This window comes from Chamaea fasciata, unplaced genomic scaffold (assembly GCF_029207755.1).
Source record: "Chamaea fasciata isolate MVZ Bird 193981 ecotype frontalis unplaced genomic scaffold, bChaFas1.0.hap1 SCAF_18, whole genome shotgun sequence".
NCBI lineage: Eukaryota > Metazoa > Chordata > Aves > Passeriformes > Sylviidae > Chamaea > Chamaea fasciata.
The window spans coordinates 5,773,808-5,795,010 of record NW_027094103.1 but is presented as its reverse complement, the minus strand read 5'-3'; the positions used below and the strand labels follow the sequence as shown (position 1 = coordinate 5,795,010).

The window sequence follows — 21,203 nt, the reverse complement described above, 5'->3', positions numbered from 1 at the left end:
GAGCTTCTAATTATAGGGCATAAACACCACAGAAGAACTAACAATGTTGCTGTAACATTAAGCTGTACCAATAACATAACGTCTTTGCCTTTGGATCCCAAAATTCACCTTCCGTGCTTCAGTATCTTGCAAAGTTCTTCTAACAAAGAAGCTCTATTCTGTAGGAAAAAACCCTGCATAAATGAACATACATACTGTCCTTTATTGCACAGTTTTGCAAACTGAAGAAATACACCCCTCAAAAAAAACCCCAAACTAAAACCTATCTCCATAAGAGGCAGCCATTGACAAAGGACACTTGAACTCCTACATTGTCCTTTTGCCTCTGAAACTGCTCCTTGGATTGACCCATGTACCACATCACAGCCTTGTGTGTCACTTAAAACTGTGAAGAATTCGAAGTAATCCAAACGAGCAATAGATTTTGATCTTCTCAGTGGCAAGGAAACAGGTAGAAGGGCTCCCGTCTTGGGACTTAAATCTTTGTAACAATAGTATTTTGTCCTTGCAACAGCAAAGAACTGAAACACTGCACTTGATTTAATAGGATGATTTAGAAAGCACATTAGTATTGCTGGGTAGTGCAAACATCATAAGATGCTCAGTTGGCTCTCTCTTCCACCAGTCCTGAAGCTGCAAGGATTTTTCCTTCCCATGTGATACCACTCAATTGAATGGTTAGGGTTTTTTTTGTGCTGGCTTTGGCCTGTTTTACATAGCTATACCTACATTTAAGAAAACTCTCTGACTTAAATGCCAGGCCAGCATTAAAACAAGTCCAAGTACTAGACTCAGTCACACACACACATGTCTATACACACACACACACACACAGAGTGCTTTTCTCAGGACTGAAAACTCATTTCCCAGTGCTGGAGGTATAAAGCTTTCCTCCCAGAAAAGCAAAAGATCCCCCACTGATAGTCAAATGTCATTTTATGTCATTCTAAGCAGCCTTGCTGTTCTAACTAAGACAAGAGCTCACATTTGCTTCTGTTGTTATAACTAGGGCAAAACCAGATGTCTGTGGTTGCCATTTTAGCCATGGAAAATCAATCATATGGGGCTTTAGCTGGCACCTGTCGATCTTTCTGGGAGGTCGCTCAGTCTCAGTGCATTTAGTGCCGTTTACATGGTGCTCCCTACAATGCTTTTCAGTCCCACTTTAGAAACATAATTGGGTTAGAACGGTTGCCAACAAAGAGCCCATCAACGCCAAACACCCGCGGCAATTAACAACCACCTCGTTGCCACAGGGCCCTCTATTGTTTCTGGTAGATTGCTGTAAGCTCCAGGTAAAATTGCCTCAGAAATTATGTGGCTTCACGTTGGTCATGGGAACATCATCTCTTTATGATTCTTGTTTGCGCACAGAAAAAAAAAAAATTCAACGGTGCTGTAAAAGAGGAGAGTGTAAAATGTGACTACAAAGCCTTCATCCACTAAACACCCCCCCCTTTCTTTTTGCACAGTTGATTTTCAAGCGTTTTGGAAACTCCTACCATTTCCACTCAGGTGCAGCTGTAGGTATAACCTGGCCCTCCCTGGAAGAATGGTTGAGCAGTGCCAAATGCTTTTAACATGCAGGAATGAAAAATCTGTGGCAAAAGAAAATTTCAGAGGGTATATGCTTACCCAAAGCAAAAGATTAGAGGAAAAGGACACAGTTTTTATGTTGGCCTTTGTTTAAGATGCTTTAAACGTTCTGTTTGCTTTGCATGGCTGTTACTGACAACTAAGGCAGCAGAGCTGGCAACTCCTGGGTGTGATCTACAGCCCAAAAAGCACTGGTGCATCTTTTGGTATAGACAGCCCTTGATTTATGGAGAACACTGCAGCAGATCCTGGATTCCTTCTCAGACCAACACAAACCTTAGGCAAAACACAGGGTCAGTTCTAAAGCTATTAGTACCTGATACAGAAACAAGCCCACATGAGCTCTTCCATTGGCTTTTCTCTGCATCTGGTCCCTTCTCTGATGTCAATAAAGATGAGCTATACTGAACTCAACGGAGTAACTGTAGACAATCAGGTCTGCAAAGATTCTGTGCTTTTTTTCTGTCTCCTCCTTTCACTCCACACTGAGGAACAGCTGGTTATAAACCTCACTTCAGATGAAACATTTCTGTGCACTGGCATGCCTTACAACAGAGCTCTTCCAACTGTGACCCCTAAGCCTCATACAAACAGTGAACAGGAGTAATAATGATAAAATGCCGTCACCCGGGGAGAAATCCAAGTGACAAAAGGTGACTTGCCAAAAATTAGTAGAATTCCAGTTTCTTATCACTCAGCCTAAGTTTTTTTAAGGACTACATAACCAAAATAATTTGCTTAGATTTTTTTGCTTTCAGTGGATATAAACATAATGTAAGAATAAGCAGAGTAAGTAAATAAGCAGAAGACATTTGACAAAAAAAAGTATTAACATATACATATTAACATATTTAAAATGAAGATTTTTTTTCATCTGACTTGATGTTTTTAATTGCTGTCTTCTATTTCTAGTCTGAGAAGTAGAGAGGATTTCCTGGGAAGTTCTGCAGAGTCCTGGTGATCTGTGCCCATCATTGTCACCATCTCTCAGCCACTCTCAAGCCTGCTGCTTGTCCTGCAAGAGCAGGGGATCTCCCCTCAGAACCCAAAAGGAATTAATCTGCATTTCCATTTAATCAACTGAGATGTTTCACATGTTTTCAGTGATGCTGGGAGGCAACAACCATCACTGTAAGTGATCTGCAAGATTAACTTCCATGTGTAGTAACATTGCTGAGGTGTTCCTGATGTTTGCATTAATTCCCTTTTCCCCCCCCATAACATCAGGACCTGCCTCTGGTATCTTTAATTCATTTGAATGATCAACATTTGTAGAAAATCAGGTTTAGCTTAACTCTGCTTTTGTTTAGACAGTGTAAGTTGAAGCTGAGGAAGTTATTTAGAATTTGTAGGCATGGATTGGAATTGTTGTTTTGATGATTAGCTTCTATTTTAGAATAAGAATGTAAAAATGCAATGTATGTTACATCAGTTCAGGCAGCTTTTAAAATAACTTAGTTCTTCATGGGATTTGAAAAACCTCTGGACATCTGTTTCAGTGGTAGGTAAATATTAATGTAATTCTGAAAATTCCACTGAACATCCATGCATCTTTTATATAACCTGCTCTTTTCTGACCTCAATAGAGATAATTTCCTCTAGGAACCTCTATTATAAATGCCAAGAAATGAGCTCCAGATAGTATAATAACTTCCAGAGAGGTCAAACCAAATTCCTGATGCAATCAAACAGTTAATGGAATCAGATAGTCTAGGTTTACCTATTAATGTGCCAGTTAAACAGTACCTATTTTGGACCCATCATTTAATTGTCTAGGAGAAATATTGCCCATCTTAATTCTTTTTTGACCAGATGTCTTTATGTATTTAATAGACCTCAACATCAGGCAAAGAGGCAGGAATGTGCAGGCTTTACATCATCTCAACCCCAGTTAGAAGTCACAGATACTGTAGCTTAGTTCATATTCAAATATTAATTTTTACCACACACTAGACCCCGAAGGAAATGCAGCAGAGAGAAAATAACCCTCTGAAAAAAAGGAGAGTGGATTAAAATTCACCATCAATGAGCCACAGTACCACCAAGGACCAGAGGCTGGTAGGTGCATCAAGAGGGATTTGAGTTTGGTATTTTTAGCAGTCCTCCCTAATTTAACGCTGAGTGCCAAATAAATGAGAAGATCACAATGGCAAATTCTGCCTTTCAGCCACCTTGCTAGGACCACACACCTTGCCAGGTACTGGCATTATTTTGTGCTGGTGTAAATTCAGGTATTTCAGACATAGGTGAGGGAAGGGGGCAGGTACTGCCTGGCTGTGTCACATGGGAAGCAGGGAAGGCTTTCACTCTTAGCAGATGTTCCCCAGGGTTTGGGGATTTCAACCCTTTTTGATGCAGGATGGAGGAAGCTGTTCTATGGATGAAAAATTGTAGTTTAAGCATTTCTACAGAAGCCACTGAACTTCAAAGATTTATGAAGTCTTTGAGGCTGGGGCAGAGAAGAAAATGTTTACATCCTTTCATTTAAAAAAATGTATTTTACTTTGTCTCATTTCAATGCCTTTTACAATTCACACTTTCAACAAAATTTCATTCAAAGAAAAGACAAACAAAGTCCTACTGTGCCACCATTGTAATCCCAAATGAACTAACTAGCTGTGGCCAAGGGAAAAACAAAAAGAAAACACATTTTTTATGTCAACATGTAAACAGAAGCCTTGCTGGAAGCAGTAATTGTTGGAAAACACTTTTGTGAAATACAGGAAACCTCGAAATTTGCTAGTGATTAACTCAAAGTTCAGGGAAAGAAATTCAAGCTCAAAAGCAGTGAAGCACTTGAGGATGGTGAGAGCTCCTGCTGGCTTTTGCAGCTAAACTGAGAGAGGGCTGTGTTTTGTTTTAGCCAAGCTGGAAGAAGCAGCCTCTCCTTAGTCCATGTCCTGGCTTATGCAGCTCCACCAGAAATATTGACCAGTGTGCCTGTCCTGGCAGGCAGCTGTGTGTGCAGGGCTGCAGAGGGAGCACTGCTGCTGTCCAAGGGGATGTATGTGGCACAGGGGCAAGGTTTGCTTGCTGGGGAATGTTTGCTTCCAGTGGCAGGAAGGAGAGCTGGATAAACAGGTATGAAATCAGAAAAGAAATGCCTCCAGGAAGTGCATTAAATATTTAAGAAGGATGTTACCGTTAATAGCATTAAATGCATACTAAGGTTAAGAAGGCTGAAAAGCCAAGCTTTGTCTAAGATTCTTATGTCGTGCCTCTCTCTCACCTGTGCAGAGTCAGGGAGCACTGGCAGTTCTAGAAAGAGGCAGAAAACCCCAGAGTTTGCATTGGCAAAGAGAGGAGTACTTATTTTATGATTCATGACATTACTTGAGAGTTGTGCTGACTTCAGCTGTTAGAGTAACAGCACTCATCAGTAAGCGAAGCCTCTTGGGGAATGTGGGCAGGCTGTGATGTTCTGCTCCCAGAAGGGGAAGCAAGTAGCAGTTGCACAAATATCCCCTCTGAAATGCCAAGGGCACTGGAAACCTTTACAGAACATCAAAAACTTTTCTGTAAGAGAGCCATACAGCTATCAAATGACAGAAAAACTCACAGGAATTGCCTGAGTGAAGATTTAGCAACTTGTCTACAGCACTTTAGCATGACCTGTTTTGAATTTCATTTCATTTAATTTTTTTTTCTAAGAGAAAATGTCACTGAAGAGGCAGGAGGCTGTCTCCAGGTCTCATAATTTCCAGTAGTCATTGCTCATTTACTTGAGCAGGGAAGAGCAGAAGAAGTCTCCCATACTCTCAGTCTCCCAATGCTGCCCATTTTAGTGCCTATAGGGAGAGGACAGCCTAGGAACCAAATTCTCCCATGAATAATATTGCTACCACCCATTCTGCTTTTATTTTTCTCCTCTAAAGTATCAAAATAAACTTACAAATTGTCATCCAAAACTTAGCTGCCCCTCGAAGTACCCTCAGGTAATGGAAACAAAGTTCTCTAGCAGTTTGCTACCTGGACTGCAATAGATGAGAGCCTAAATATCAACAGAGCTGCTACCTACCTCAGCTCAGTGATTCCAAATTCCTAGTTAGGAGGCAGACCTGGAAAACCACTACTCTTGCAGGTGTTCATGCCCACACACAGATGTTTCAAACTTCAGGTGTGAAAAGGGTCCAATTTCCTCTGCTGAAATGTGCTTCCATGTCTCTGAATTGATTGCTCTTCCTTTGCTGAAGACAGTCAGTCTCTGCCAGTGCCTACAAGTCATGTCCTTGACTTTGGGGCATAGGCACACTGGTTGTCTTTCAGGAATTAAATTCTGCTGAAAAAGGAGACACCTGGAGGCTTTGGTTTCTTTATACATTCTTTATATATGAATTAAGCAGCAGGATTGTCAGTCCATTCCCACAGAAATGACCCTTAAAGCCTTTTCCAACCCATTTCACTCCAGTTGCTGTTCGAAGAAGCCAGTGCTTGGCTTATCAGCTGTTTCTGCACTTACCTCCATGCTGGCACAGGTTCAGAGGTGGAAATCACCATCATCCATGCAAGAGTCCCAGTGTGATCCCTGCTTACTGGAACAAGTTACAGCAAACACCAAGACAGCTCCCCTGGATCCATGGACATGTTACCATGGCACTTTCTCCCTACTGCCATTCTCCCTACCCCAAACATGAGTTTGTTGTTTCTCCTGCAATATCAGAATGGGTGAATATATTGGGATAACACTACAGACCAAGAAGGGGGTTGTTCTGCTTTGATATAACTTCATCCTCGTCCACAGGTGAAAAATGCAGGCTAACCGTATCTTCCACTCTCCATTTCAAGCTGAGTACTTGGCACTTTCATTCTGGTAGATCCAGAACAGCTTTTCTGCAGTAAGAAAAAGCAGTTCAATGCCAGGACAAACAAGATTTTACATGCAGCCTGATGGAGAACTGGCTGACATCCAACACTGAATGACAGCATGTTAGAAACTGCCCTTCGTCAAACTCTTGTCTGCTCTCCCTGCCCTTCTCTTGCCCAGCACCAAGAGCCATGGGACCTCCTGGCCAGGGTTTGCTGCCCTGTGGCTCTCAGCTCAGACTGAGTGCACACTTCTAGCAGACCAAGGTGGGGAAAAACAAGCAAGCGTCTACTGTGACGGTCAGAGATTGCAGGATTAAATATCCCTGCCATCGTTGGGATCATCAGTTTAGCGCTGAAACCAGCACAGAGCACACGAACCGAATTGTTTGTCCCACCCTCAGCCACCGGCGATCTCACCTCGGGAGCCTGGAGCAGAGCCCGCCGCAGAGAGCGGCGCGGGCTCCCCCCGGGCCGGGCCGGGCCGTACCGGGCCGGGCCGGGCCGCGCGGCGCTGCGGGCCGCCGCCACCAGGGGCCGCCGGCGGGGCCGCCCCGCTGCTCCCGCGCTCGGAGGCGCCGGCGCCGCGGCGGGGCCGCCCCGCGCTCGCCTCGCCGCGGGCGCCGCCGCCTGGGGCCGCTCGGAGCGCGGGCGGGGGGGATGCGCGGCCGGGCGCCGCGGGCACAGCTCCGCCGCCGGGGCCAGCGTCCCCCCCGGGGCAGCGGCGGCCGCGGCCCCCACACCTGGCGGCGGCCCTGGGAGCCGGAGCGGGCCGGAGCGGAGGTACGCAGCGCCCCGGGCGCGGGAGGAGGGCTGGCGGGGCGCCTGCGTCCCCGCCGCAGCGGGAAGGCGCGGCCGGGCCGCCGGAGGCCGCTCCGTCCCTCGGGGACGCGGCCCGCGCCCGATGGAGCCGGGGATCGGTGGCCGCGAAGACGTCACGGCTGCGGGGTCGCCTCAGGCGATCCGCACCCGTGCGATTTCACTGGGCACCGCGGGCGAGGGTGTGCCGGGAGTGGAATTTGACCCTCTGACGCACCCCCGATTGATTAAATCGTCCCGCCAAGTCCCTGAGCTTTCGCTCGCTCCTCATCGCCAAAGGCAGGGTGCCCGCGAGGGTTTGCCCCCGCAGGGGAGGGCGCGGCTGCTGCTGGCGGCAGGAGCGGGCAGGGATGGTGTGAGCCCGGCGGCCACACGCAGATCCGAGCACTGTGCGGGCTGCGAGACAGCGGCGGGCTGAGGTGGAGCAGGAGGAGTTTAGTCAGGGCTGAGTCACCGTTGGGTTCGCCCCCGGTAAGCCTGGCTTTTCCTGTTTGCCTGTGATCTGCAGACTGCCGAGTGTTCCGATTTAACCTCCTTTTACTTTTTTTGCCAGGGATGACATCTAAGGATGCTTCAGGTGAAGCTAATAGTAACCGGAGATGACTTCGGCTATTGTCCTCGGAGAAACCAAGGCATTGTGGACTGTTTCCTGGCTGGTGCGATATCTAACGTGTCCCTTCTAGTGAACGGAAGTGCTGCAGCAGATGCAGCCAAGCTGGCAAGGAGGTAAGCTACTTTCTTTAGCTCCTTTGTGGACGGCCTCCACGACAAACCAAGCCTGGAAAATTTAGTATTTTGTAGCCCCAGAATAAACACTGTATCATAGCTCAGGATGGTGTAAGAAAACTGTATTCAGACACATCTACTAAGACTCTTCATAGTAAAACCAGTGACCTGCTAACTAATACCAGTAATGGTCTTTCTCTCCTAATAGTCACTGCACCTTTCCCCCCTTTTCAGGATAGGAAGCCATTTCCACTATTTGACTAGTAGAATTTGGGCTTGCCAGACTTTCTCCTTCCACACTTCTAAAAGATGCATCATCAGAAGGAAAGTGCACATTATATACTCAGACCAATCTACTGCCCCTAAAACTATAAGAGCATAAAAGCACAAGTCTTTAAATCTCATTTAATTGATCCATTTCACCCAGGCTGAATACAAGGTCAGCCAGGCTCATTGCAGAATCAGGGAAAGGTGTGATTCTGCAAAGGCTTATTTATAAATCTGGGCAGTGGAAAACTTGACTTTTTCCCCACCCCATAAACCTTTTTAAAAAAGCATATCATTATTTCTATTAATTCTAGGCTCTATAAACATATCTGTAAAAAATGCATACATAAAGAAAGGGACAATACCTTGTACCTACCACCTTTACTTCTTCACCGACTTCAGAGGCTGCTGGCACAGTTAATTCTGCAGCAGATCAAATGCTATGTGGCAGTCTCATGCTCTAGTCCAGCAAATCCTTTAATAGGAATTATTATTTGTATTTAGAAGGTAAAACCCAGCTAATGCTCCAGCTCTGGTGTGGGCAGGCACTTGGAAGCAAGAGTGTGTCCTGAAAGAGAGAACATCAGGGTTGAGAAACAATTTAAGAAAGCAGAAAAGTAAAGGAGCCATACTGCTACTAAATAAACTGAGACCTTATGCTTCAAATGCAGCTGCTGTGGGGAGAGTTTCATGAGAGTCCTGCTGTCCTTGTTCTCATTGAGCATCTCTCCTCAATTTCCTGTTGTTTCAGGAGTACTTGGAAATTGCTTGTAGCTTCTTTGGTGTAGTAGTGGAAGAAAGCCAGGGTATGGTGTTAGTGGCAAACTGGTCTCTAAAAAGGCTAGAGATTCCCCACAAATACTGAGGGAGGAACTGCCTGGGAATGAGAAGGAGAGGTGCACGACACCAGTGAGTTTCCTAAAATCCTATTAGAAAATGAAACATAAAACACAGAGATAAAGCCAGTACATCTCTCAGACACAGAGGCATTGTGAAACCCTTTAAGCCCAGTGGTCTGGTAATGTTGTCAGCTATTTTAGCCACAGTCTTTAGCAGGCTTTTAAAATAGACTCCACCTGGCCTCATTTCCATAGCCAGGAAGTAGGCCATGTAATCAGGGGTTTAAAAAGCATCTTTGAATCCAGGTCATGACACTTGTGCTAGCAGCTGACATGTGTGTGAAAAGCCAGGTTGGAGGGCAGGGGACAGCAGAGACTGCAGCATGCTGCTATAATTTGATTTTTTTTGTGTGGGGGGAACGTAATTTTGAATTGCCAGTGTGAATGAAATGGATTTTAATCTATTTCTGAGCATATAAGCAGGGTGACTTTGGGGGCACCTGCCAGCCCTGAAGATCAACAGCCCAAGTTCTACAGTTTGTCATTTGTGTAACTCTCTGCAGGTGTATCCAGCCCTACCCAGCCGTGGGGGGAGCATTAGCAGGAGTGGAGAGGAGGTTTCCTCATGTTGTAATGCAAGCCCAGCTTCAGCTGCTGCTAATTGGCACCTGTGTGTGTAAACAAACCCCTGTGTCACCCCTGAGATGTTTGTTCATGTTGCAAAGGCTGACGCAAACTTTCTACACAGATAACAAGTAGGTCAGACTTGCTAGAAATTCATTGAGTCCTCCTCGTCTTCTGGTGCAGAAATGGGAAAGTATCACTTGCTTGACTGCCTTGCCAATATTATTCCCTCTTTCCCCTGTTTGGTGTCATCTCCCATCCCACTGTAAATGTTGAAGCTTTTTATTTGTGGGATGAAAGTCTGCCCGGTTTGTTTTGTTTGTTTGTTTTTTCATCTCCATGTTTGCCTTGCCCTATTCAGCCTTGACCAGTGGTGTAAGCAGGAATAGTGGATCTATCCCCAGCTGAGAGAAGAGGCTTGAAGCAAGTAGCTTGTCCTTTCCTGGGGCACATTCCAGTCCTGTGGAATTTGGTCTTTCACACCAGACTTGTCAGAGTGATGGACTGCTTTTATTGGCTTCTTGATAAACTGTCTATGACATGATTGCTTGTTACTGCAAGCCTTAAGCTCTCACTCCTCACCTGGTTTTCAGTTAATTGGACAAAGGCAGAGCTAATTAATAAGTAGACAACTTTTCCTTGCTAAGCACCTCATGCTGCCCTGCAATGTTAGGACTCAGCATCCTTCAGAAAGGAACACAGTTCCTCTGAAATCTCTTTCTTCCTTTCATTTTCACAATAATTCTGTAGTTCCTGGGTATACCATCTGTTGCCCCGAGTCTTGATCAAAAGCCTTGGCAGACATGTGATGATAGTCAGCAGATCTCTGTATCAGCTCTAACACAAGCCAACAGCAGAACCAAGCAGTAAAAAAATACATCTTCCCTAACATTCAGGCTCAGCACCTTGGGCTTTCCTCATCCACTGTCACAACTGGGCTGCAAGAAGGGGCACACTCGTTTCTGGCAACAGAGAAGTTTCAGCAGAGGCCTGATCCATCACCAAATGTCAAACCTATTGACAGCATCTGCCAGAGCAGAACATAACCAGAGCAGCAGGTGGGAGAACAGACTGCCATTGTGGGTTGAGGGGTTTTTTTCAGTAACTCAAAGATTTTCTCTTTATGAGGCCTCAACTGACTGTGATTTCCTGCTTATCCATATAGTATAATCTCGATTTTCTACTTAACAGGCCCTGCCTTGAAGTCAGCCAGACTTCCTGGTGATTATTCCAGAGTCTTTCCCAGAAACTGGAAGGGTAATTTTGTATCTTGAAATGGAGACATGCCTTTATTTTTCCTTAGAAATATGGAGATAAAAATAGAGACACCTAAGACAGTTTGCTGCCATATCCTCCACCCTTCCCCTTTACATCAAACAGCTCTGGTGCCACTGAGCCTTAGGACCTTTTTCCATCTGGTTGTGTCCAAATGCCTTATGAAGAGTGACACATTTTAGAAGACAACCTCAGTCTTCCTGGGTGCTTTTTTGCAGTTTAAATACTGAACATCAGCCGAAGCCCCCACAACATCTGGGTACATTCAACAGAAGAATCTTGCAAAACCACATTTAATTGTTCTCTATGTTTTCACTTCCTTTGCCATCAACACTAATTGCAAAACGTGCGTGTAAATTGTGACTTAATTCCGACCCTCCCAGTGAACATCAGACTAATCTGGAAATCTCTCATGCTTTCTCATCACCCTTTTATGTGACTGTTAATCACACAGCAGACAGTTCCTCTGCTGAACCGTTTGGATAGGGGTGGGACCCCATCTGAAGCCTTACAGTAGAATCCCAGATCATATTGACTTTACTGGCAGCAGCCCATTTCAGTGACGTAGGGCTACAGACACAGGAGCTGCACTTGATACAAAGATGTAATTACAACAGAAACTTAGGTCCCTAAGCCCTGTTACTGCACCAGCTCTTAACACTGCAGAGGGTTTAGAGCATTTCTGGCAGAAGAAATGGTTTTTTAGCAGTAATAGAGCAAGCAAATATGCTATCTGATGAAAGACAGATATTACTGAATGGTGAAAGTGTGTGAAGTGAGGAAGTAAGCAAAGGCCAACACGAGGAAACTATGAAGTGCACATTTTTGCTCAAAGCCTTGCTTTGTCTGGCTTCAGACACTTGGGTGTTCACTGAAGTGAGATGTTCAGATACAGATCTTTACATGAGGCTCTGACTTGGGTCACACTTGGGCTGAAACCTGATGATCAACAGTTTCCTGGATGATACAAATAGGATGTTGAAGGTGGGATCTCTTTACCCATTAAGGGAAAGGGTAAAGTGCCTTGCTTGTGACAGAGCATGCAGCCTTCAGCAGGGCAATTGGAACAGTGCTTGGCCAATCTCATAATCCCCACAGCCATTGCAACTGCTCCCAGGAATACACAGAGTCCCATGGCATGGCCAGGCAGGACCCAGGACACTCATCCACCAGCCCCAGAGTGATTGCAGTGCCCACCTCCAGGGTCCCTTTGCTGCCAAGGATGCCAATGTTGCCTCAGCAGAGACATTTGTTCAGAGCACTCGTGTGGCAAAACAAGCAATTACTTGAAAAGGAAGCAGTTTAAGCAGTTTAACTGATTGTGTTTCTTCTCTTTTCAAAAACTGGATTGGGCCTGCCGACTCAGAAATTTTTCCACAGTGAATTCCTTCTTGCTCCTTCTTGCACTTGCTGTAATGATATTAACTCCTGCACCAGCCTCTCCTTTTTCCCCCCACCTGTACAGGGAATGCTGAGACGAGAACCACAGAGGTAACAGCCAACTTTCAGTGCAAACAGCTTACTAGTGCATTAACCTCAGCGGCCTGAACGTCTTCTCTCCAAGTTCCCAGGCAGCTCCGTGTAATGCTGCTCCTGCTGTAGGAGCACACACCTGTAGCCAACGTCCTGCGGCTTTGTCAGGTGTGAAGTGAACCCCTGTGCTAAATCCTGCTTCACATCTCTGCGTTCCCTGGGGCACTGGGACAGACCTGCAAACACAGAGGGGCCTCTCCACGCAGTCTGTAAGGGTCATTGCAGCCTGAAAGAGTCACCAAGAACGATTTAGAGACACCAAGTAGATTCTTCACATCATTTTGTTTTGGCAATGGTAGCTGCATGCAGAAACGAAACTGTTGCCTGAAGCCCAATGCCAGTCCTTTCATTTTGCATCTCGTGTGAGCAATTAGCAGTTAATGACCAGCAGTGACCAGCAGGGCTCACCCTGTCCCATCTGGAAAGGGCTTGGGCAGAGGAGTGGGTATGAGGCCAAGCCCTCAACAGCTGAGCTCTGCTCCCAGGGCAGCATCACATGCTATGTAAGCTGCTTGAGCTGCTGGTCCCTGCTTCAGTATTTCAGCCAACAAATTAGCAGATATTTTAGTCTTTTGAAAGTTGTGAGCAACTACAAAGTATTTTTCTGTAGCAGAAACAATCATATGCACTCTGTGTGCCCTTTCAGGATATTCCTGCACCTTGACTTTTCTCCCTGCAACCCTGCAGTGGAACTCTGCTGTACCCACCGAACTGTCCTCCCCAAATCCTTACCTCCTTCCCAGCATGCCTTCTTCTGTGCACCTCCCACACATGAATATTTCTGGACAAGTTTCTCATGTGCAGCATTTTGAGTTTTGCTTTCAGTGCCCGTATCCCAGAGCCATTAAACACCAGCGATTCCTCTCCAGACACCTCAGCATGCACAGTCTGTCAAACCAGGACTGACTCCACGAGAAAACTATTAAGATATTCAGCTGGCGTTAGGCAAAGCTCTGAAACATGCTCTAATGTTACAGTCAGGGTCTCCTCTTACCCGAGGACAAGGCCGGCTCTCTCTGCACTTCCACATTCTGCACATTCCCCAGCTCTGGGGCTGTGTTCTGCTCTGGCCAGGAGCTGCTCTCATGTTCCCCAGTGCAGCCCTTGGCTCCTTGGTGTCCCACACCTGTCAGAGGGACTTGTCTTCTCCTGGAAATAGCCTCCCTCACAGCAATTGAGGCGTTGCACAATTGGAGGCAGTTCATTTGATGCTCCTGGGAGACAGCACTGAGAGGCTCAGCTGTTCATTTCTTGCCCTCCCACAACACATGAGAAAGAGAGTACTCAACAGAAAAAGTCCATCTGCTGATTCATGGTAACACAGGAATCCTTTTTTCTTGCAAACAGCGCTGGCTGTGGTGCAAATAATACTCCAGCTGATGCAGTCAAGAGCTTCCCAGGGACACAATAAAGAATCTGGGGTGGACTTCTAAAAGAAAACCAAAACAAACCCCCAGGCTTCCCCTCTGCCTTTGGGCTTGTGCAGGATGCCCAGCAGGTCACAGGATGGAGGGGAAGTTCTCCTGCCAAGGGCCTGTTCTGCACTGTAGCGGCCTCCTGTGCTGCCTGTCACCCCCAGTGACACACCTTCTACTTCTTGTGTTACCAGGAGTTGGTGTGCACACGTGCTTAGGCCCCCACTATAATGAACATTTATCATCAGTGAAAGAATCAGGTCCTGCTGCACAGAAATCACCAGATCAGAAAAGCCAGCAAGGACCTTTTTCTCCACAAGTTGTTTTGCTCCATTAAACAAACATTCAGGCTCCTTAATCACACAATGGATTAAGTTTTGTTCCACAGAACTGTGCACACAGCTTGACTCCGAACATTTATGTCACTGAGAAGTAGTATCTAGCCACTGACTGCACCATCTACCTGGATCACGAGACATGGAAGAGCCAGGAAAAAAAAGACTCAGTCCGGCAAGGGCCAAAGCCTTAGGACCTGAATGAGCTAAATGACTCTGACTTGGTCCAATCCATCCACAGTCCTGTCTCCACTGAGCTGCTGTTTCACCAGTCAGCCTCAGATGTCCGACAGAAGGGCAAGATCTCAGTTTTGCACCCTTTGCCTAAATGGAGATTGTTTTTGTTTTCTCCTTGTGGTGCAAGGGCTGTACCAGGGCCGGACCACACCCGCTTTTAACAGCTCCGTGCAGAAGTTCCAAGAAGGTTTTAAAGCATCACAGACTTGTTGCCTTGAAATCCACTCTGCAGCATGACTCAGACTGGGCAGCACAGACGGAACATTGCAGTCCTGTCATCCACTCACTGGGTCAGCCAGAGGCCACGGGGTGTCTTGGAAAAAGTTTCAAAGCATCATTTTGGCTACTGATTCTGAGGATTTCCAGAAATGCTAATGAGACCCAGCACAAATCCAAGCACGCACAAGTCCTGTTCTCATTGCAGGGGAATCCACAGCAAAGACCAGGAAGGAAACACCAGCACTCTGCTAAGCCCTGTGCCTGAGGGGAGCTCTGCAGCCACACCTGCTCCATCGTTCCTTTTTTTTTTAGAAGGTTACAGAGTGCAGCTGGGTAGTCAGTCATACCTCTGTGACTCCTTAGCAAGGCTCTACGCTTCACCGTGGGCCTCCTTGCACTCATCTGCCTTTGGCTGTGCCGGGGAGATGCTCTGTACAGCTCAGCCTTGTCACTCACTGAGTGGTTGCTCCAGTAGACAGAAGCCTGGCCACTGGGGGCAATTCCAGCTGCAGACCCTTATATTTACACCCAAAGCCTGTGCTGTTGCCATAACAGCTTCCTTGGGCACTGTTTACATATAAATGACTGGATTCTACTGGAAGGCAGCTTTAGGAGTCAAGTAAAACTCAAATGTCTCATAAATGAACCATCTTTAGCAGGGTGAACAACTCCAGGGGATACCTAGCAAGGGCTTTAGAAAGCCCTTTAGAAGCACTTTAGAAAAAGCTGCAAGATCTGGGTTTTGGTTACCAGTGACTGCAGTTACTGGAGTGCAGTGCCAGCTTTTAGCCCAAGATACCTCGTGCTGTGAGCCAGGGTAGGGGCAGGGTTTGGGGGCACTCACAGGCTGGCCTTGGGCAGAGTGCTCAGGGTGGTTACCTGGAGATGTCCTGCTCTGGTTGGGGTCACTGCCATCCTTTCTGGCAGAGCAGAGATACAAAGATGTACTCCAGTGAGTACTGCAACACCTCTAAGATCAGTCTGGTTCTTACACTTACGTCTCCCCCTCTTTGACCACAGTGAGGGAGGTGCAAAGCTTAGCAGACATTTCACTCTCTTACAGATACAACATCCCAATAGGCCTGCATGCCAACCTCTCCGAGGGCTCCCCTGTGTGTGAGGTGCTCAAGACAAACTCTTCTCTGCTCAACCAAGATGGATTCTTCCATGGAAAAATGGGATTCAGAACAGCTCTATCAAAAGGTCTCCTGAATATGTCAGAGGTAGGAGAAAGCCACATACAGCTGTACAACTTGCCTTCCTGATACAAGTCAGCCTGCATTTATCCCAGCACATAACAGCTGAGGACCTTTCCCAGATCCCAGTGTGAGGAGGCTTAGAGATGAATCCTGCCTGTGCAGCTTGAGCTGGCTTTTAGGTCCTGGGCCTCATTCTGCCAAAGGCTCTGTAGCCTTTGAGAACCCATGATTCAGTGCCTGTATACACTGTTAACTGTTTATCTGAGGGGGTAGGAGGGGCATTGGAACAGGTATTTACAAAGAACCTAGAGATCAGGAAAGAGCACATGACAGAAAAGTCCTAAGTAGGCACCAGGCTTTTCATCAGCTTGTCAGAGGTTTTGGTTCTCTAGGGAGATCACTGGTTTTGCCCCATGAGCAAGGATGAACATGTTCAGGTGATCAAAACTGCATCCATTTTAAACAGAAATGGTCTTCAGATATCCTGTGGATTTAGAACATCCCCATAAGCAGCTCCACAAAGAGCCCCATGCCCAGGGGAGCTCTGGGCAGCCCAACAATGCTGCACATCCCTGTACAACCACGGCCCTTGCTGCTTCCCAGAGCCAGCTCCTGGCTCCTGCCCAGGGAGGTCCCATCACTCCCCTGCTCTCAGCCTCTGCCAGGTCTTGCTCTGACCCTTTTCTGCTGCACAGGTGAAGCAGGAGCTAAAGGCTCAGGTGGAGCTGTTCCGTGAGCTGACAGGTCACCTACCTCCTCACATGGATGGGCACCAGCACGTCCATGTTCTCCCAGGTAAGAAGGAAATCTTCCCAGCACCAAACAGGTGAGGACGTTGGCTCAGAGGGGACTCCTCCTGCCACAGCTCCCCCACCATGAGACACCTGCTGGCAGTTGCAGTTTGAATGTTCCCACCTGACCCCACAGTCCTGCCCACACCCAAACTCTGCTTGGAGCCCCGGCTCTTCCCGTAGCAGCACCAGGGCAATAATGGCACAAATGGCCCAGGTTACACCTCTTCCTCCAAGGACCAATAACTCTCCTCAGCATCCTAATTCCGTGTTCTCACCCACATTGAAGGAGGCAGACCAAGGGCAGCAGCAGGCTGGCCAGTCTAAACTGGAATGTTGGAGCTTGCAGTAGCTGGTGGCTCTTTCAGATGCCACAGGAACACCATCCTGCCTGTTGTGTTCCCACCCCAGTCCCTGCCTGCAGGTCTCAGCTTTAGAGCTGAGCCAGGATCTTTTGTCTTTGTTTTACAAATAAAGTCATTGTGGCACACAGATGGAAAATGGAGTGAGAAAAGACTCCAGGTTTTCTCAGTCCATTACTGACTGCCTCTGGATAACCTTGCTCTGGCTGAAGAATTTGTTCCTGACAGTGCAGTCACCTCCGGTGCTCTCTAAGACCAGAGTCACTCACTGAGAAGGGGGGCTGGACTGGAGGCTCAGTGCTGAAAGGAAGAATGACAAGGCACCTGCAGGAGCAGTTCAGGGAGAAATGTTTCCAGTGTAGAAGGTGACTCCCATACAGATGGATTTCAGCAGAAGATAAACCAAGTGGAATTTTATTTTCTTAAACACAGAAAGGAAAGAAGCTAACAGCTTGCAGGGGACACGAGAAGCTGGTTACCCAACTCCTGACTGCAGTCTCTGGTTTTACTTACAGAGGTCAGGCACGTGTTTGCAGAGGTGTTAGAGGAATATGGGATTAAGTACACACGTGTCCCAATAGAGCCAGGCCTTCATAACTGTGACTGGATTCCACCATCCCTGATGGACTTTTACCTGGGAGTAGAAGAAGATTCTTTTAACACAGTGGATGTGTTTACAAAACATGGAATAAGGTAAGACAGGTATTACTCATCCTTTTTTGTAGTAAAACATTAAGATTTTATCAGCTCCTGATAGTATCTTTCAGAATGGAACACCACCTTTCTCCTTCCTCCTAGGACTTAGAGAGAGGTTCAGGAGGAGCGCAGAAGTGCCAGGGGCACAAGGGCTTAGGAAGTTTTGTTTGAACAGAGATGAGTCACTTTCCACTTGAAAAGGAATGTTCTTTTCAGGGTGTGCTTCTCTGCCTTTCTAGTGAAGCTGCATCAGCCTGGCATCTGGAATGGCAGGAGAAATGCTGCATCAACGCTGGAATTCTAAAAGCATTATCTAAGGACAGTTTTCAAGAACTAAATTTTAATCTTCCTGTAGTAGTAGAGAAAAGGTTTTAAGAAGCAGGAAAGAGACCAATTAGAAGCAGGTATTTGCCATTGAAGCAGGTATTTGTTAAGGGGAGGCAATAAGCTCTGAGAGCTGCCGGTACCACAGCAGGTGATCACTGCTGTAAGCAAACAGCCTGGTCAGTGTCCTGCATCTCAGGGGCCAAACCCGGAAAGCTCAGCCCTTCCCCCAGTGAAATCCTCCTCTTAAAAGCTTAGGCAGTGTTTTATGTATTGAAGGCCTTTCACTAGAGACCCTTGCAGTCTCCTGTCCTTCGGAGCAGATGTCATCACTTCCTCAGCCCACTGGAAACAGTATTTTCTGGGATTTATATATCATATATTTTGTATCAGTTGTTCTGAACACCAGCAGCAGGCTGGCATTTCTCCCTTCTCAGAAGGAGCCGAGCTGGGCTCTTCTGTGATCATTCAGGTAAAGACTCCAGCCACGATTTCTTCCAAAAACATTTTCATTCTGCCCTCACATGCAGCAGCTCTGGACTCAGCTCTCCTGGACTGGTCCAGGCCACACTCAGAACTGACACTTGCAGCCAGACTTGAATAAAGAATCGTGTGAAGCTATGAAACAGCTTGTAGGTGGTGTCCTCTAGGAGTAACAGTTTGTCCAGTTATTATGGCTCTTTGATACATTCTGGCAGAAGGCCTCTTTAGCTGAGTGGCTGCCCATTTTATTTCAGTCACTTTTGTTTCTACTTAGCTGTGGGTTATTATTCAGGCTTAAGTTATTTTGATAGTGTGGCATTTCTCAGTTTAGCTCTGCTCTTCCCTTTTGGGACAATAAAATGCACCTGTGAGCTCACAGATGGCGAACACCCCATGTGCTGTGACATTGTGCTGGGGCTGTGCTGGGCCTTGCTGTCCCTGCAGAACTGCTGCCTGAAATAGGATCCTGGTTTCAATCAGGAAAAGTTCTGGGTTCACTTCTGTTTTAAAGTTTTAAAAAACTCCTTCCCCTTTTCTCTCTTAAAATTAAGGTAAATTTTGATTCCTAATCCACTGGGTGTCACACAATACCTCCCTGTGTAGCATTGACAGGCGTGTTCCTCCTCTGGCTGCAGGTGGGCAGACATTTACATCGGCCTGAGCACCATGGGCAGGAACATGTCTGTGAGCAGCATCCGCAGCGCCATCGACAGCGCCGTGCTGCAGCTCCGGGCCAGGGCGGCGCCGGGCGGCGCCGTCACCCTCGAGCTGATGGTGCACCCGGGCTACCCCAGCGTCCCTCCTACCGGCGGCTGTGGGGAAGGACCAGATGATTTCTCACAGTCCTGGGAACGCCTCCATGAACTCCAGACATTAATTGAGCCGGAGCTGCAGAGCTACTACAAAAGCAGGAACATTCAGCTGTGTTCATTCAAAGATCTTTAAATAAATGAGCATCCATCCCATCCATCCATCCATCCATCCATCCATCCATCCATCCATCCATCCATCCATCCCTGTTACCAGTGTCACAGGAGCTGTGAACAGCCTGGGAATGGACACTACCACCCTGCGAGCAGCTCCAGGCAGTGCCCCAAAGCCCCAGCTCTCAGTTTTAAGGCCACAAGGGTCTGCTCAAAATGTGCCAAACTCCTTCCGTGACAGCCCCTCCAGAGCGCCCCAGTGCAGCACACGCACCCAGGGCTCAGCTCCTGCCAGCAAAGGAGCAGCACAGGGACAGACTTGGCTGAGACACGCTGCAGCACAGCACCCTGAGGGGTCTGATCATTCCTCCTGTCATTCCTGATGGCAAATTAGAACCGTGCTGGGGAGCGGGTGCTGCTTTGGAGCAGCCGCTCAGCGTGGGTCGCCCACAGCAGGGCTGGACACCTTCAGGTTCTCTGAAAGCAGCCAACCCCTCCAGTGGCACCTGCCCACCGGCAGTGAGGGGCGCGGGTGTCACCCTCAGAGCCGCTTCTGGGCGGAGCAGTCGGGGCACACTGCCCCAGTGGGGTCTGCAGCAATTGTGTCTCTGCCTGTTGACATTGCCTCTTGGCACTAAGCCCCCCTAGGAAAGTAACATCAGCCACAGGCCTTTTGGAGAGGCTTCTTATTTTTTGGATGACTTTGCGGGAGCAGCAACTGTTGACCCATCTGCTATTTCGGTAACTGCTGTGTATGAGAGCAGCAGCAACTGGTCCTGCACCACCCACTGCCCCTCAGGACGGGCACGAGCCGTGCCAGGCACGAGCACGGCTGCGAGTGGAGAAGGTCCCTGTATTTGTCCCTTTCATCCCTGTCACCAGAGCATTCAAACTCCAACTCGAGCCTCAGCAGTGCTGATATGTTCTTAACTGCAGCCCTGTCATTCCTGTAAGGACTTCCGCAGAGGGAAAAATTATTTTAGATTGTTTATGCTCCTTCTCTGCACAAGAGTGATCTATTTAACATATCTGGTTTTGTTAACCATGTTTTTTTAACATAAAAAACATCAGTATGACCATCATTCTTTCAAATGAAAAATAAACTCAGGCTTTTTCTATTGCAAAGCTTCAGGAGGCTTTTGGGTTTAGTTACATCTGGAGAGTGAACTAAACCCACTCACCTGTCTGCTCCCACACGGCTGGAAGGGCCTCCCTGTCATTAATGGGAATCGTCTGACCTTTCCTATAACACATCTGAGGAAGTTTTTGTCCTGTACAGGCAGGAAAAACATCAAGGACGCGGTAAGAAATCTTCTCCCGATTGTCTCCTATATTCCAGCGAATGCCTTGGCTGTCCCGGGTGAGAGCAGGGCCGGCGTCACCGCCGGGGGCACCGGGACAGACCCGCGCCCGCCAGCGCCCCCCCGTGCCCGCGGGGCCGCACTGCAGCCGCTGCCGGACCGCGGAGCTCCAGCGGGACGGAATCGGCACCGCCTTCCTTCTCATGGATACTTTAAACCTCGCTAGCAACGTTGAAACTGCTCCATGTTCTAAGCGCCGGATTGGCTCTGATCGTACCCAGCACCGGGGGGATTTTGGATGCATTTCCTGGCAGCTGAGCGCTGATGACCTGAGGGCAGCCTTTACCTGAGCCCTGTACTGTAAAAAATTGATTTTGTAAATTTCTTATTTTTAAATGAAAAGCACTAAACCCCAAATTTCCGATTAATTAGAGAA

The 21,203-nt window shown here is 47.4% G+C and overlaps 1 protein-coding gene and 1 long non-coding RNA gene across 6 annotated transcripts; one reads left to right on the top strand and one right to left on the bottom strand.

Moving 5' to 3' along the window:
- Positions 1 to 824: 824 nt before the first annotated feature.
- LOC136298857 (uncharacterized) lies at positions 825 to 13,596 on the bottom strand. Of its 4 annotated transcripts, XR_010723392.1 has the most exons (5): positions 9,181 to 13,596; positions 8,865 to 9,088; positions 8,577 to 8,779; positions 5,615 to 6,426; positions 825 to 1,396 (listed from the first exon to the last, which is right to left on the bottom strand). It is a non-coding gene; the product is annotated as an uncharacterized lncRNA (long non-coding RNA). The 4 variants fall into 4 exon arrangements; XR_010723391.1 differs by lacking the exon at positions 825 to 1,396 and having other exon boundaries at positions 1,936 to 6,426; XR_010723390.1 differs by lacking the exons at positions 825 to 1,396; positions 5,615 to 6,426 and adding an exon at positions 7,913 to 7,996.
- YDJC (YdjC chitooligosaccharide deacetylase homolog) lies at positions 7,029 to 19,512 on the top strand. 2 transcript variants are annotated; one of them, XM_066199896.1, is made up of 6 exons: positions 7,029 to 7,182; positions 7,772 to 7,944; positions 15,752 to 15,911; positions 16,583 to 16,682; positions 17,556 to 17,733; positions 19,179 to 19,512. In XM_066199896.1, the coding sequence occupies exons 2-6, from the start codon at positions 7,787 to 7,789 to the stop codon at positions 19,486 to 19,488; spliced, it is 906 nt and encodes a 301-aa protein (XP_066055993.1). In that variant the 5' UTR covers positions 7,029 to 7,182; positions 7,772 to 7,786; the 3' UTR covers positions 19,489 to 19,512. The 2 variants fall into 2 exon arrangements, with proteins under 2 accessions (XP_066055993.1, XP_066055994.1); XM_066199897.1 differs by lacking the exon at positions 7,029 to 7,182 and adding an exon at positions 7,502 to 7,689.
- Positions 19,513 to 21,203: the final 1,691 nt, after the last annotated feature.